Source organism: Alnus glutinosa, chromosome 14 (assembly GCF_958979055.1).
Source record: "Alnus glutinosa chromosome 14, dhAlnGlut1.1, whole genome shotgun sequence".
Classification (NCBI taxonomy): domain Eukaryota; kingdom Viridiplantae; phylum Streptophyta; class Magnoliopsida; order Fagales; family Betulaceae; genus Alnus; species Alnus glutinosa.
Window position 1 is genome coordinate 7,438,492 of NC_084899.1, and position 15,181 is coordinate 7,453,672.

Below are 15,181 nucleotides of genomic sequence, written 5' to 3' on the forward strand. Positions count from 1 at the left end.
TTAGATAAGAGATTAGGAAGAGACAGTTCATGGATATGGTACCCAATGTGGATAAGTGGGAGATGTTGAAAATTAATGGAACATCCACATGTGTTACTAAAGTTAGAATCCAAATTGAGACCACAGAGTAGGTGAGGTGGTTATTTGATAAATCTTTACTAATTTGGATTAGAGTTTGGACTCTACTTTTTCTCTCTACTAGGGTAGAGAGACACTATGTTGGTTATAAAAGGACTGAATGTATGATTCAGTAGGGGGACATTGAGTTATTCACTCATAAAATAAAGAAAAATTCCAGTCTCTCACTCTCTACGTCCATAATCTCTAGGGTAACTATCAAGAACCCTAGAATTTGAAGAGCGAAAACTCTAAGAAGACTTTAATTACCTCTTAGGTGCCGAAGAAGAAATCTAGTTCGTGAGATTGTGCATTGAACGTGAACGGTAAGACAATGAAAGAATAAAACCTATGGGAGATTCGTTTGGAGAGCAATAATACATCATGTAACCCTCGCTTTACAAAGATGAAATTAGATAGGGAAAAAAATGTAAAATTAGTCCATGTAGTTGGCCTAAATTACAAATCACTCATTGTCATGACAAAGTGAATTCAAAGGTTTCTAAGGTATACCAAAAAAATAATTTAGTCATTGGGGTCAAATTCTGTTAAAAATTTTGACAGATTCTATTAAATGTCATGTTAACGCCAATAAAATGACGACACATGTCACTCTTAATAAAAAAATATAAATATATAAAACTAAAAAAATTAATATTTTTTATTTGAAAAAAAGAAAAGAAAAAAGGAGAGGAGTGGCTACCAACTATTAGCCACCCCCAGAGGTAGCGAGAGGTGCTTGTCGCCACCCCTGGCCACTTCTTGTGTGGCTCGCAGGCCAACCCTTGATCTGGCTAGGGGTGGCTGTTCGTGTCACCCCCCGCCACTTCTGCGAGTGAGTTGGGGGTGGCTGCTGGTTGGTAGCCACCCCTTTGGCAAGCCACCCCCAGCTAGATCTGGGGCAACCACCCCTTTACTTTTTTCTTTTTATTTAATTTTTTTTTAAAAAAAATTAATTTTTCTAGTTTTTTCTATTTATTTTTTTTTTTTAAGAGTGACACATGTTGTCATTTTATTAGTGCTGACATGACACCTAATGAAATCTGTCAAATGTTTTAACCGAATTTGACTATAAGGACTAAATTATTTTTTTGGTATGCCCAATGAACTACCAAATTCACTTTAATGTGATATTGAATGATTTATAATTTAAGACAATCACTAAGTTTGAATTTACAATTTTTTCCAATTAGATTCTCTGAAGAATTTATTGAAAAACCCCCAAACAATAGTGGCCATTTTGATATTTTTTTTTTTTTTTTTTTTTTTTTTTTTTTTTTTTTTTTCATTTTATTTTATACCAAAACGCGAACCAGACCCACGGCCAAAACAATTAACCAACATTATCCACACGGTTTTCGGACTCAGACCAGGACAGGTGTCACACCCACAACGTACCGTCACGTTTCCAAGTGCCCAACACAGAAACCAAAGACAAGCTTGGGAGAGCGTCCCGGACTCAGCTTGAGATGAAGAAATCTCCGATTCACACAACGTGTCTAACCCCCTTTGCTTTGCTTATTAGCTTTTGTCATATAATTTCGTTCCTCTTCCTCGTCATCCTCACACACAAACATTTCCGACCAGATATAAACCAGACACACACAGAAAGTAAGGCCTGCCCCTTCTCTCTCTACCTTATTACTACTATATTGGGTTGCCTTTTTTTTTTTTTTTTTTTTTTTTTTTTTTTTTTTCTTAAATTTTTTTTTATGTTTGTTATTTTAGATTTATATTTTTATTATTTGTATGACTTGGGTAGGTGAAAAATGGCGAGCTCAGTGGAGAGGGAGGGTGCAAGAGAGGAAGTTGTTTCCATGGAACTCCCTGCACCTCCTGGCTGGAAGAAGAAGGTGTTTCTCTTTCTCTATGTTTTGTGTTGCTGTATTTTGCTTTATATAAATTTGACAGGTCTTCGTTTCTTGAATTTTTGGAGACTATTCTGCTTCAATTGATGTTTATATGTGGAAATATAACGTGGGTTGGGTTTATTTTGTAAAATTGTGTGCTTTTGCGGTGGAATTTGGGAATGCGGTGATGGTATGCTAGCTAGGGTTTGTGGGTGTTTCATTAAATTGTAGGGAATTATGAGTAATCATACTTTCAGAGTTTATGTTAAATCTTCTGCGAGTTTATATGCTCTGAATTTTGTGGGAATTCCTGGTTTCATGTTCTTGTTTTATTTTGTGATGTATTCGGTCACTCTGAGCTGGTCCTTCTGTAAGGTTTTGCGTAAACGTTCCAAAATTGAAGAGAACCTTTTTTTTATTATTTTTTTTTTCTGGCCTTTTGTCCTGTTGAGGTCCTTCTTTTTAAACATTCATTTTTCTTGCTATTTTTTGTATTTGATTTTTGGGTGGGGGCTTTGACAACTGGGCAGTGGTGTATTTGAAATTCTGCTCTTATCCCATTTATGATTTTTGCGTATTTGGAACTATTTATGCAATTTTTTTTTAACTGCTGCTTTCTGGGATTCTGTTTTGGTTCATTTGGATAGAAGTGCTGCATTTAAAGCCTCTTTTTTTATTTTATTTTTTAGGACAAGTTTTTTTCAAAGTGTATTGCATATTTTCCTTTTTGAAGTGATAGTTATGAAGAAAAGCTTGCTTTTATTAACTATATATGGGAATATGAGCTGGTAATACTTTGATGTTCTCAGTCTTATTCATCCTATACATTTGACTATTGGAATAAATGGCACTGATGCATTTGAGGCATCGAGTCATTTACTAGAGGTAGAGCTTTTGTTTCTTGGATAATCATGCCTAGGTTTGGGTGCTGACATTTTGGCATAGCTACGTGATAAACTAAATGCTAGTCTTGTTGCTTGGATTTATTTGTGTGCTGGAGGTTAGTCTAATTTGCAAAAAAGATCACTAGACTAGTTTATCTTTTATAACAAAAGATGAAACAAACTTGTATTCATCACTTGTTAGAATAACTTGAATTGTAGGGGAAATAAGAATTACTTGGGAAGTTTCCAGTACTTGCCACCTGCTGCTGAAGTACTTGGTGAACAATAATTAATGATCTTATGATCAATGACCATACATGGAGGAATGCTACACGTCATGAAGTTTCTGTTGCGGGCTTAAATTATCAGTTATAGATGATAAGCTGTGCTGAAATCTGCATAAGAATTATTCTTTCCCCACCCCCTCCCAGCTTTCTTAAGTGCTTCACTGCAAGCCGACATGAGCCCCTCACACTCAAGCTCCATTTGAATCTTTTGTTAGTGTATTTAACTCAAAGATTTGTAAGTTGGTCTTAACCCTAAGCGTGGTGGTTTCCATAAGGATAAATCTCTATCTCTCTCTCTAGCTTATTAGTTATAGATGATAAGCTGTGCTGAAATCTGTTTAAGAATTATTCCTCGCCACCCCCTCCCAGCTTTCTTACATGTTTGACCGCAAGCCGACATGAACCCCTCATGCTCAAGCTCCATTTGACTCTTTTGTTAGTGTATTTAATTCAAAGATTTGTAAGTTGGTCTTAACCCTAAGAGTGATGGTTTCCATAAGGGTAAATCTCTCTCTCGCTTGAAAAGTTGTTCTAGAAGTAAATGTCAATGATCTTTGAAGTAAATGGTATCTTCTAACCCCATAACTAAGGGGTGGAGGATAAGGTTATGGGTTTATGATACAGTAACCATTAGCCTTTAGGTAAAGAGTGGATTTTCTAATCCTTTTTGAAAATATACTCCTTTGCCCCCTCTTCCTCAATGAGAAAAAAAAAAGGGAAAAAAAAAAGAAGCGTGTGAGAAGAGTTTCATTTTGAGGTTGAGCCCATATAACCTCTCATGCTCAAGGCCAGTAAGGATTTTTAATTAATAGACATTTAGGTGTTCTTAACCCCAAGAATGATGGTTTCTGTTAAGAAAAGCTCAAGTAGAGTATTGGCTTTTGCTGGGTGAAGTTGATACAGATAGATAGCCCCTAGCTATTAGGTGAAGATTCGATTGTTTGATCCTATTCCAAGTATTTATGTTACCAATAGTTAAGCTAGCTGTAGGTAAAAAGCAGATTCTTTGACTTTCCTAAGAGCAGTAATGATTCCTATCAATTAACACTCAGCTCAGGATGACAATGAAGAGTTTCATTTTTTAATATAATCGATTGCTGATGAAAGTTTTTTTTTTTTTTTTTTTTGGATAGTGATTGCCTAATAGTTAGACTCAGCACCATGGAGCATACTATGCCTGCCTATTGAGCTTTGCCCTTTAAGCGGCCAGTCTGGTTTTCAGGCTTAGGCAGGGGGTTTTGGTTTGGCAAATGAGCTCAAAGATGCTCTTAATTAGATGGGCCCAAGCCAGGATTGAACAGAGGCTTGAACTACTCAGTTTGTTGCAAATATGAAAGATGTCGTGTACATTTGCTCAGTCATAGTTGGTAGTAGCCAGTGTTTCAGTGTGAGACACTTGATCAAGTCCTTAAGAACAGCTTTAGTAAACTTTTTGCCGGCTTCAAATCATAGCCATATATTAAGGAACGTAATTGATTTATATAATCTAGTTGGCCTTTTAATAATTCATTCACGTGCTTCATGTTTGAAGTATATATCAATACTTCATAGCAATTGGTAAAGGTATCAATGTTCTTTGGTTCTCTTGATTCTTTTGTGTACTCTTCGAGTATGCGGAATTTTTTATTATTTATTTTTTAATTTTAAAATTATTATTATTCATCAAAAGAAAATTGATAAAGGTATCAGTGGATGGAGAACCAACGCTATCATAGCCAATTGATAAAGGTATTGATGGGTGGAGAGTCTTGGTTCAACCCTTACCATTGATCCCAAAGGGAAGGTCATAATGTTTTGTATAAATAACCATTTTCACTGCTCTGAAATAAAATTCGTGCTACCAAACTTGGTGTGAGCTCATAGGTATTGTGCAGCACACATCATTGCCATATTTGATTTGATAAGATTAGGTTGGATTGTACTTGATGAACATTTTTGAGATTTTTTAATTTTTTTAATTTTTTAATTTTTTTTTTAATAATAAGTAAAACAAATGTAACAAGTCGTTTTAAACAAAATGTAATTTTTTTTTGAGATATTTAGTTTGACCAAAATGTAATATAATTATTTAGCCAAAAAACATGTAACTTTGACCTTTTATTCTAGGTGTGATGTATTTAATAAGTTCCATTTTTGGCAATCTATGTGTCGAGGATGTAAATTGTTATATAAGATGTGACCCTATTGCTTCAAATCAGAAGATCGTTTGCTTATTGAATAACTCAGGGCAGATTTCATGGAAAGAGGGCATGCCTTGTCCATGGGCACTTCATAGTTCCCCACCATAACCTTCCTTATTGACCAAAACAAATTGGTTGTGCACCTTATTCAATTCCACATCTATGGTTCCAGCCCTATAAACCAGTTGCGTAGCTGAATCAGAATCAAGTTAACATTCTCTGGCTGAATGAGCTCTTAATTTGAAAACAGGTGTAGCCTGCGAGCATGATTTGGGTGGTTGGCACAACCAAAAAATAAAATAAAAAGGAGTGTAATGTGGTGCATGGAGCTTTGACTTGGGTGGTTGACAACTTAGCCACATCTGCATTATGACTCTAAAATGATCAATCAAGTTGCAATTGAAGTTTCTTAGAATCGCTTATAAAACTCAGTTTCATCTAGTAAAAAATCAACATGGACGGAGAACCCATTAACACATTTATAATCCACCAACACAATGTGGGCAATTTATCTTACCAATGTGGGACTAACTTTAATTTTGCATTTTTTTCTAATCCACTGTTAGATTTCTGTGTCAGTTAGTACATGGTGCTCTATGTTCAGCTGCTGCATCATTGAATCAGAATATTTCTGTTGAATTTTAGGTGCATGAGCACTGGTCTATACTAGAGTCTAAACAGCAGTCTAAATAGAACTTTCTATTAACTATGATGTATAACAATCAATGAATTTAACTCCACCTCAGTAGATTTTTTGAATTTGATCTATAATCTGCAGTTGTTTTAGCAATTTCTGTATCTAATTTTTTAAACGCATGTTTATCCAATGCGTTATTAGTTATTTTTATTGGTCTGTTAATTTTTTTTTTTTTTTTTTTTGAGCTGTTGGTGTTTTAATTGAATGTAACATACAATGGTCTTTGTTCATTTGCAGTTCTTTCTCAAGCAAGGTGGAACCCCAAAAAAAAATGAGATTGTATTTACATCTCCAACTGGAGAGGAGATTGTTAGCAAAAGACAATTGGAACAGTACCTGAAAGCACACTCTGGTGGTCCAGCAGTTTCTGAATTTGACTGGGGTACTGGCGAGACCCCAAGGAGATCAGCCAGGATTAGTGAGAAGGTCAAAACAACTCCCTCTCCAAAAAGTGAGCCTCCGAAGAAACGGAGTAGAAAATCATTAGGTTCAAAGAAGGATAACGAAGACAAAGAAGCTGCACCTGAAGGAGCTGAGGAGGCAAAAGAAGTTCACACTCATGATGCTGAAAGAATTAAAAAGGATAATGCAGATGCAGAGATGGAAAAGGAACAAAATCAAGATGATAATAAAGCACAAGATGCGGATACCAAAACAGAAGCTGCTCTTCCTAAAGAAGGTAAAGTTGGACAAGAAGTTAATATACCTAATGATGCTGAAGAAAGCAAGAAAACTGCTGAAGCAGAGCTAGAAATTTCAAAAGGGACACTTGGTGGAAAGGAAGCTGAGGTTTCTGAAGTAACTCAAGATGAAAATGAGAAGTCAGTGGGTGCAAATGTTCAAGAGAAGACCTTGGAACCACAGGCTGAGGCAGAGAAAGAAGATGGGTCTCAGCAACAGGTAAAAACGGACACAGGTGCTGGTGATGAGAGAAAGTGTGAAGTGGAAGGAGAGGGCAAAGAGAAAGATAACACAAGTGCTCTTGAATCTGAAGGAGAAATCAAGGATAAGTCAGTTACAGGGAACAATGATGAGCACAACGCAGGTGTTCATGAAAACAGCAACAAGGTCGAAGGAGAAGTTATTGAAAATGGCAGCCGCAACAGTAAGGCACGTGAGGTCAAGCCTTGAATATAAAGTTGGCTAACTGGATGCTGGCTTCTCTTCCCCTTAGATCTTCGGGAAGATAACTGTAGCTTCAATGTTATTAATGTTGTTAATGTTAGTGATCTCATTGTTCATTCAGACATCCATCTATACATTCATAGACTAGGCCTATAATGTACCATCTGTTGTACTGGGAAACATGTAGCTTGCAGTGACTTTTGTAACATTGTGTTGTAAAAATAATTGTAATATGATACTGTTATGCAGTCTTGTATTTATGCAGATCCTGGATCCGTTACTTATGAAACACGTTAGTTTAACTGATTACTGGTGCAGGTTCATAGGCAGACAAGCAGTAAGATAGTAAACCATGAAGTGCTTTCATGTTTATTTTTGGATGAAGTTAGAACTAAAGTAAATTTCTTCTGTGCCTTCTTCTATACTTCAGATCCTTTTGGTAAAAAAGAAATTGGGATTCCTGATTAATCCATGGGCAGGTAAAAGACAACCCTGTGAACTGAAACATCTTAGTAGCCAGAGAAAAAGAAAGCAAAAGTGATTCCCGAAGTAGCGGCGCGAAATGGGAGCAGCCTAAACCGTGAAAATGGGGTTGTGAGAAAGCAATACAAGTCTCGTGTTGCTAGGGTTCGGCAAAAGAATTCCTCATACAATTAAAAAAAAAAAAAAAAAAAAAAAAAAAAAAAAAAAAAAAACAACAAAATAAAGTAACACGCGTATCTCCGGTAGTCAGTCATGAGAAGACTGTTCAGCAATGGGAGTCATATTAAATGGCCTAGATCAATCAGAAGAAAGTAGACGATCTGGAAAAATGTAATAAAATTTTAAACCGTTTTAGTCCTAAGTTTTTTATTAAGTAGTAATTTTAAGTGGCCTCCATGATTGCAGATTTGTGCAGTGGGTGATCAGCAAAACCAACAAACTTCCCTTCAATTATCCGAGTGCAAGGGATGATGATGTCAAAATTTGAAAGAATTACACTGATCAATAAATTACAACTCGCGGGAAAGAATAATAGCCTGTTGATGTGGAATTGTAAGGTATTTATTCTGATCTGACTTCAATACTTCCTCTCATTAAAAAGAAAATTTGTGGTCTATCCCTGTTCAAAGCCCCTTAAGCTGTCCGACAAGCCCGGTTAAGGCTGTCCATTTCTGAAATGCACTTGCTGACGACACAAAAGCAAGTTTGGAGGACTCAACATCATTACGAGTAACTGCAAAGCGAAGGCATGGGTTAGTCATGTGGGGGTTAGAATATATGATATGATTTCATATTAGGATTGATTGTAATCGAATCATTATACTTATCTCATTTCACCTATCCCAATTCTTCAATAAATAGGAGTAATTTGTAATGTAAGTACATCAAGAAATAAGAGCAAAATGCAATCCTATCGAGCTCAATCTTTTCTAGTAGTGGACATTGGCTTATGACGCTGAGCCACTCCAAAATTCTCTTGTCCCATGCTCTCTCTTTCTTCCGTTCTGTTCTTTATTTTCCATTTCATTATGAAATTCTCTAATGGGTATAGGTAATATTACTATTGTAACATTCTGGTCCTATATTGGGAAGATGAGTAGCCCACGTAGAGTGGGTGGTTTATAAAAATAGTCATGAGTGCTAGATCTTACATTGCCTATTTATTAGATGAAACTGAAATTTATAAGGAATTTTAGGAAAATTTCAAATTGACTAATCATTTTGGGATCATTTTCCCTGGATCGTTACAACTATCCTATCTAAAACTTGGCGCTGATCTTTTGTTAAGAGATCCAACAATAAATTCTGCACTTATAAGGTGAAATTCAAAGACTGGTGTTTAGTTGTCACCTGGATGACTATAATGGAGCATGAGGAAATGCAAGGCACATTTCATTGAAAGATAAACCCACCTGATGATATCAATGAAGCTAGTGAAGAATTAAATGTATCCACTTGAGTTTTCTCTTCAAGACTAGAGCTCAGCTGTTGGGAAGGTACAAAAAGCAAATAATCAGAAGGCTAAATAGCATATAGACCACTGGAAGAAGAGATCATGCTATCCTTCCCAAAAGATTCTCACCCTGAAAATCACAACTTTGTGACGGCATTGCAATTTTGCAAGCAATTGAAGAATTGGTGGTCATTTGGTTTACAGCTTGAATAAGTAACTAAATCGTCCACAAGATTTGTGATTTTCATGAATGGGGCTTTTGTGAGGAATAATAAAGTTCTTGTCTAGACTACTGCAAGCAGTAATGTAATAATCCAGGGTGACCTTGGTGAAGGCTAGATTGGCCTTCTTAACCCAATCTGTATCAGTGCTTCCCCCAAGAACTGAACTAGCTGTAGATAGATCGTTGTTGTCAATGGCTTGACCAACTTTGCTCAGCTTGTACACCAGATCCTGCAGAAACCCTGCAAAACATCATTTTCATCTTGGTTTGATAGATGTTGAAGAAGTCGTGGGACACTCATGGCAGTTAAATTTGATAAAATCATGAAAAAGTATATATAACTAGGCTCCATTAAATCAATGCGGTGAGTTGGTTTACTTGGTGCAGGAAAGAAAAGTAAACTAAAAAGAACAATAAGTAAGGTTCGCAAATTTCACACCAACAATATACTCATTAGGGTCACGATAGAACTTGTTAAATTAAAATTTTTCCAAAAAGCTTAAGTTAGTAAGAAATGATAAATTTAATCAATACTTTAACAATCATCCTCAATAAATAAAGCTCGACATGTGGAATATTCAATTGAAATGGGATGTAAATTATGAACACAAGGTTAGAACCAATGACCTTTACTCTGATACCATATTAAATCACCATTTATCTCAAAAATTTAAACTTATAAGAAATGACAAATTTAATCATTTAATTAATGTTTTAATATAACATAATCACTTTCGAGTTCTTGAGTTTACTATAGTAAGAAGGAAACCAACCAGGGTCACAAACTTAATTCTATGTCAGATTATCGAAATACTCCAACTTTTAGTGGTGAGAGCACAATTCAATGTAGGACACGCAGCTTCGAATAATTTTGCATGTAATACTTGTTAAATCACTACTTATTTCAAAGATTAAGCTTAAAAAACCTCAATTGTAAACTCAAACTTCCTCTTAATGAGTGATATCCAACACGTATAATATTTAATTGAAATGAGAGAAGAATGACCGAGAAATCACCGCTTATTCCAAAACCTTAAGCAGATAGAAATTGATGAATTTAATCATTATTCTCTCCTCTTACAAGGAGATGTCCAAAGACCTTGATCCATGGTTCCATTTCAATTTCTGACAGTTACAGAATCAAATCCTTCAAAACAGATTCTGTGGGCCTTGAAATTAACAGCAATCCTAACCAACTTTGTTTTCCATGAATCAAATCCCTAACATGAAATCAGGAATCACAATTTCTGATTGATATATTCAATGAGTACAAAATACAGAGAACTGGGCTTCCGCAGTCCTTCAATATGAGTAACATATTAAATGTACAGAACCTGTTTCTTTGTTAGATGAGCTAATGACTCCTTGTCTTTCAAGCCTCTTCTTTCTGTCCTTCTTGACCTTTTCCAAGAGCTCCTCATCGTCGTCAGCCTCCAGAATCGCTGCATTAGCGTCGGAGCAGCCTTTACCAGCTAACAAGAGGGAAAAGCTGGTGATGAAGCAGATGGAAAGGCCCCGTTTGGTAAGATTTGGAGAGATTGGTGTTGAATCACTGACTGCCTTGCATATTGCTACATTTCTCTTTGCATTGTGTTGTTTGCAAGGGAAAAAGACTGATGGGGAAAAGGAAGAAGATGGAGAAGAGGAAAGATGAGAAGGAAGGAAGGTGCTTGCAGTTGGGAGAAAGGCTGTTGCCATTTCTTTCTCTTCTTTTACCTTATTTTCTGCTACTTTTGGTGGGAAAAATCAGTGGTATTTGCAGTTTGGAAGTTTTGAGGATAAGGTTGCTGGATTCTGTTATCTGATCCAGTCATTTTTTGGTTGCTTGAGGGCTTAATGGTCATCCAAAAAAGAAAACAGATTAATAGTATCTCAACGGGAGATTATTATATCTTAATAAAAAAAAAAAAAAAAAAAAAAAAAAGGAGATTATTTTTTGTAAAGGATTTTTTCATTAGTATTGTAGGTTTTTGATACTTATACACAGTAATTACATTTAACTCACGGTTTGTTTGAATTTGTGATTTCAAAGCTTGGGATTTAATAATAATAATAAAATTAAATTTTTTGCTTTAAAAACATAGTTAAGCGTTTGATAAAATCATAGTTTGACCTTTAAAATCGATATTTATCCTTTAAAACTGTACTCAATTTTCTGTGATTTGAAAATATAGATTTTTCTGTGTTTTCAAATCAAATTTTTTAAAACGCATTCTAAAAAACAATGCATTTTCTGCAATTTTATTTAAAAACACATTTTCTATTTACAAAATTGCAATGTCAAACGCACACTTGATCAAACAAGAGTGTATGCAATTTTTGAAAGATTTCTTAAAGAACATACCTTTCACATATATGTAAATCAATACGACTCATTTCCTACTTTTAGCTTATATTTTATGTATTGTAATTTTCTTCTTGTGTTTGATGTTGGGAAGTCACCATTTTTTCATTGTTTTAATCCTTGTCACCCTTTCCTTATTTTCTTAGAAAATATATATATTTATCAATATGATCGATAAATTTATATCTTGTTAATATAATTTTTCAAATTTCATTAAAATAAATTCTTATGAATTACCTTCTATAATTTGTCAACATCTGAAGTATTGTCCCAATTAGCCCAAGTCAGCCTGTTTCCTTCAATAAAGGATGAAGAGGCTGCTCTTGGACCTACCACACCCCAACAACATCATCAATGAGCCTCTTCCTCCCTGAATAATCATAAAATTCTATTGAAAATCGATGCCATGCGTACATAAATTTTCACACTTTATAAATACGTACGTACTAAACTTATTTGGAGAGCTTCCTTACTCGAGTTGTTACTATGCTAACACCATGGGTGGCCTACAACCACGTTAATGCTGGTGCATTGCGTGGCACATGAATCTGACTATACTGGCGCTAGTGTTGACACTAATTATAACTATACTAACATCATGAATGGCACAGTCAAGAAACAGAATCTTATTCTGTCTAGCCTCTTACTTAAAAACTTTTTCGAGTTTTATTCTTTAAAAAACTTTATGACGAAAGTGTGTACTAAACTCAACTAGAGAGACACTTCCTTGCCCGACTCGTGACTATGTTGATGCCACGGGTGACCCACAACCACTACTATGCTAACGCCATGGCTATCGCGCACCCAAGGGAGAGAATCCTATTTTTTCTTAGTCTTTTCTTACATGTTACTAAAATATTTCATGTCTTTTCTTAAACATTTTATAAAGCTTTTCCCTTTTGAAAACTCATAAAAACTCAATTGAAATTCATCTTCCATACTTACTGAATTTTGTTGTAAAACGTTTCTGAATAATCATAAAAAATTTGCTAAATAGCTCATTTCATGAAATACCGTGTAAAAATCATGATACCACTTTCTTTCCTGGAAAATGCTACTCTAAAATATAATACATAAAATAACATTTCATCTATTTCAAAGGATATCTACTTCAATAATTCATGCAATAAAAACTTTAACCACTTTATACATAAGTTTTTGATACTGTCTGCTTAAATTCCCTTATTTTAAAGCTCCTCGAATCGTTTTGCTTTTTCTGTCTGCAAATTTACTGTACTATTAGATGCGGTTTAAATCATTAAACCATAACTTTCATGATCTAGATAATAGATCATAATTAAAATGTTATAGTCTTATCAGATAGATTATCATAGTTGTCTCTTATTTACCAGCTTTATCATTAAGAATACTTCAATACATCAATAGCAATCAAAATATTGCACGGTTAAGTGGCTTGCGTATACTGAAAGCCACAATAGGGTCCTGGCTTAGTTGAAAAGTAAAGGGTCCCTTATTGAAGGATTTCCAGAAGCTACACTGATCCAAAAAGAGAGTCTTGCTGTGACTGTTGTGGATTCAACAAACGAGAGATGTAAAAGTAGATTCCTCTACGTGGATCTTGGCAGTTGGTATGGAAAAAGCTACAACTTTTCTTAATCTTAATCAGCTAACCCTAATCTCTTGAAGCCAGCTCTAAAGAGAATCCTTTTAATTAAGTCAGGTGAAGTAGAAATGGCTAGAAATCCTGCTAGCATCATTAAAGCAGGTCCAAAGTTTCCTTTAGTACTAGCTTTTTAAACCAAAGAAAGAACCTCCACCTCCACTTTTCACTGTCTTCTTCTACTTTTCTCTTCATATGTCATTACCTTTTTCTTTTCCTCAACTATCTATTATAGTTACTTTTTGCATTGTGAGTAAACTTGCTTAAATCCATAATCAACTTAATTAATCATGCATGATTGTTTAAAGAAATAAACAAGCATGATATAGCTTTGATATAAAAGGGCTTTAGTTTCTTTCTGTAAAGGGGAATAGAAAGCTATGAAAAATAAAAAGATGAATTGTTGGTTGAGGCTAAGAAAACTCTTGCAGTACTCCAAGTTATCACCTTTTGCTTCATTCAGTATTCTCTATCATAAAGCAAGGTTATAATAACTCAGGAGAGAGGAGCAGGATTAATTTCTTCTTACCATTGCAATAACAGAATTACGGCTCCAATCACCCAATTTATTATAACAGTTCTAAATATATAGCTATATATAGAGTGAACTATATATCATTTGCTTCTTTTCTTAGTACTTAGCACTACAAAAAACATGGTTTTTTGCCACTTGCAGTTCGCCACGTGTACAGTGACTGTACACGTGGCGAACTGTTTGCCACGTGCAAGTGGCAACGTAATTTGTAGTGTAGGCTTGATTGTTTCAATGCAAAATATGCTTTAGAAAAGGCTTTTACCATTCTTAAGTGTTTGGCTCGACGGAAAATATAGGTGAACCTAAAAATATATTCAGTTGATCATGGAAAATAACATTTCTAAAGTGTAAAATAATTTACTCTTCTTATCTATTTAAACCATTTTTTGCCGTTCTGTCACACCCTTAGACAAGTGTGAGAGGCCCCCTTATTGGACCTACTTGCCCAATCAGGTTTTAACAGGCTACCCGAATACCTGTCCGAGAAGGTAGCTAGTCCCCCCAAATTGCAAACAAGAATATGGCAAACAATTGTATTGAATCTCAATCCCATACTTAAAAGGCTTTCTATTCTCATACTCTTGATTTTCAGCAACTCCTCTTGGTCGTTTTTCTTTTCCTCACAGCTGTTCAGATTATATGAAAACATAAATATATTTGGCAATTTTTCATACGAGCCAAACACCAAATTTTTTTTTCTCAAACTATTTTCAGGGCAGCAAATAAACAACAAAACATTGCCATTTTTTCTAAAAAAAAAAAATATTTCCAATTGAATATATTCGCCGGCAGAAAATAGTTTACACCAAAACAAAAGAAGTGAAGCATCTATATGTATTTCCTCTCTATTGCTAATTCATCATTGCTTTTCATTAAATGTCAGAATAAAATCTAGAATTAGCACCGGTACCTCAACTTTTCCATCTATTTCGGAGTAAAATGTTTTAAAAAAATTATTTTGGAGAAAAATGTTTTCACCGTCTTCTACTTTTCTCTTCATATGTCAGTATCTTTTTCTTTTCCTGAGCTATCTATTATAGTTACTTTTTGTGATTAAAATTGCTTAGATCCATAATCAACTTAATTAATCATGATTGTTTAAAGAAATAAACAAACATGATATAGCTTGATATAAAAGGCTTTAGGGTGCATTTAAGATTGTGGTTTCGTAAACAAAAAGTGTGATTTTAAACCAAATTGCAGAAACTAAACCATTTGGAAATTGTGTTTTTAAAAAATTACGATTTAAAAACGTAAAAAACAGCTTTTTCAAATCGCAGGCAATGTGGTGCTTTTTTGAAAACGCGAAATTTTAAAGGTTAAACTGCGATTTTAAATACCAAACTACGGTTTTGCCAAATGCTTAACTGCGTTTTTAAAAA

General features: G+C 34.8%; 2 protein-coding genes across 2 annotated transcripts; one reads left to right on the forward strand and one right to left on the reverse strand.

Moving 5' to 3' along the window:
- The first annotated feature begins 1,571 nt into the window (after window positions 1–1,571).
- LOC133857830 (methyl-CpG-binding domain-containing protein 11-like) lies at window positions 1,572–7,404 on the forward strand. The gene is made up of 3 exons (XM_062293182.1): window positions 1,572–1,728; window positions 1,880–1,970; window positions 6,253–7,404. The coding sequence occupies exons 2-3, from the start codon at window positions 1,887–1,889 to the stop codon at window positions 7,144–7,146; spliced, it is 978 nt and encodes a 325-aa protein (XP_062149166.1). The 5' UTR covers window positions 1,572–1,728; window positions 1,880–1,886; the 3' UTR covers window positions 7,147–7,404.
- A 638-nt stretch (window positions 7,405–8,042) lies between these two features.
- On the reverse strand, window positions 8,043–11,075 carry LOC133856882 (thylakoid lumenal 16.5 kDa protein, chloroplastic). The gene is made up of 4 exons (XM_062291927.1): window positions 10,634–11,075; window positions 9,401–9,540; window positions 9,036–9,108; window positions 8,043–8,356 (listed from the first exon to the last, which is right to left on the reverse strand). Exons 1-4 carry the CDS (start codon window positions 10,995–10,997, stop codon window positions 8,247–8,249), a joined length of 687 nt encoding a protein of 228 aa, XP_062147911.1. The 5' UTR covers window positions 10,998–11,075; the 3' UTR covers window positions 8,043–8,246.
- Between the last annotated feature and the right edge of the window lie 4,106 nt (window positions 11,076–15,181).

Coding starts and splice junctions, on each gene's coding strand:
- LOC133857830 (XM_062293182.1), top strand. CDS start 1,887: ATGGCGAGCTCAGTGGAGAGGGAGGGTGCAAGAGAGGAAGTTGTTTCC. Junction 1,971..6,252: donor CTCCTGGCTGGAAGAAGAAG/GTGTTTCTCTTT, acceptor GTTCATTTGCAG/TTCTTTCTCAAGCAAGGTGG.
- LOC133856882 (XM_062291927.1), bottom strand. CDS start 10,997: ATGGCAACAGCCTTTCTCCCAACTGCAAGCACCTTCCTTCCTTCTCAT. Junction 9,541..10,633: donor CTCATCTAACAAAGAAACAG/GTTCTGTACATT, acceptor GATGTTTTGCAG/GGTTTCTGCAGGATCTGGTG. Junction 8,357..9,035: donor AGCTTCATTGATATCATCAG/GTGGGTTTATCT, acceptor TTCGCTTTGCAG/TTACTCGTAATGATGTTGAG.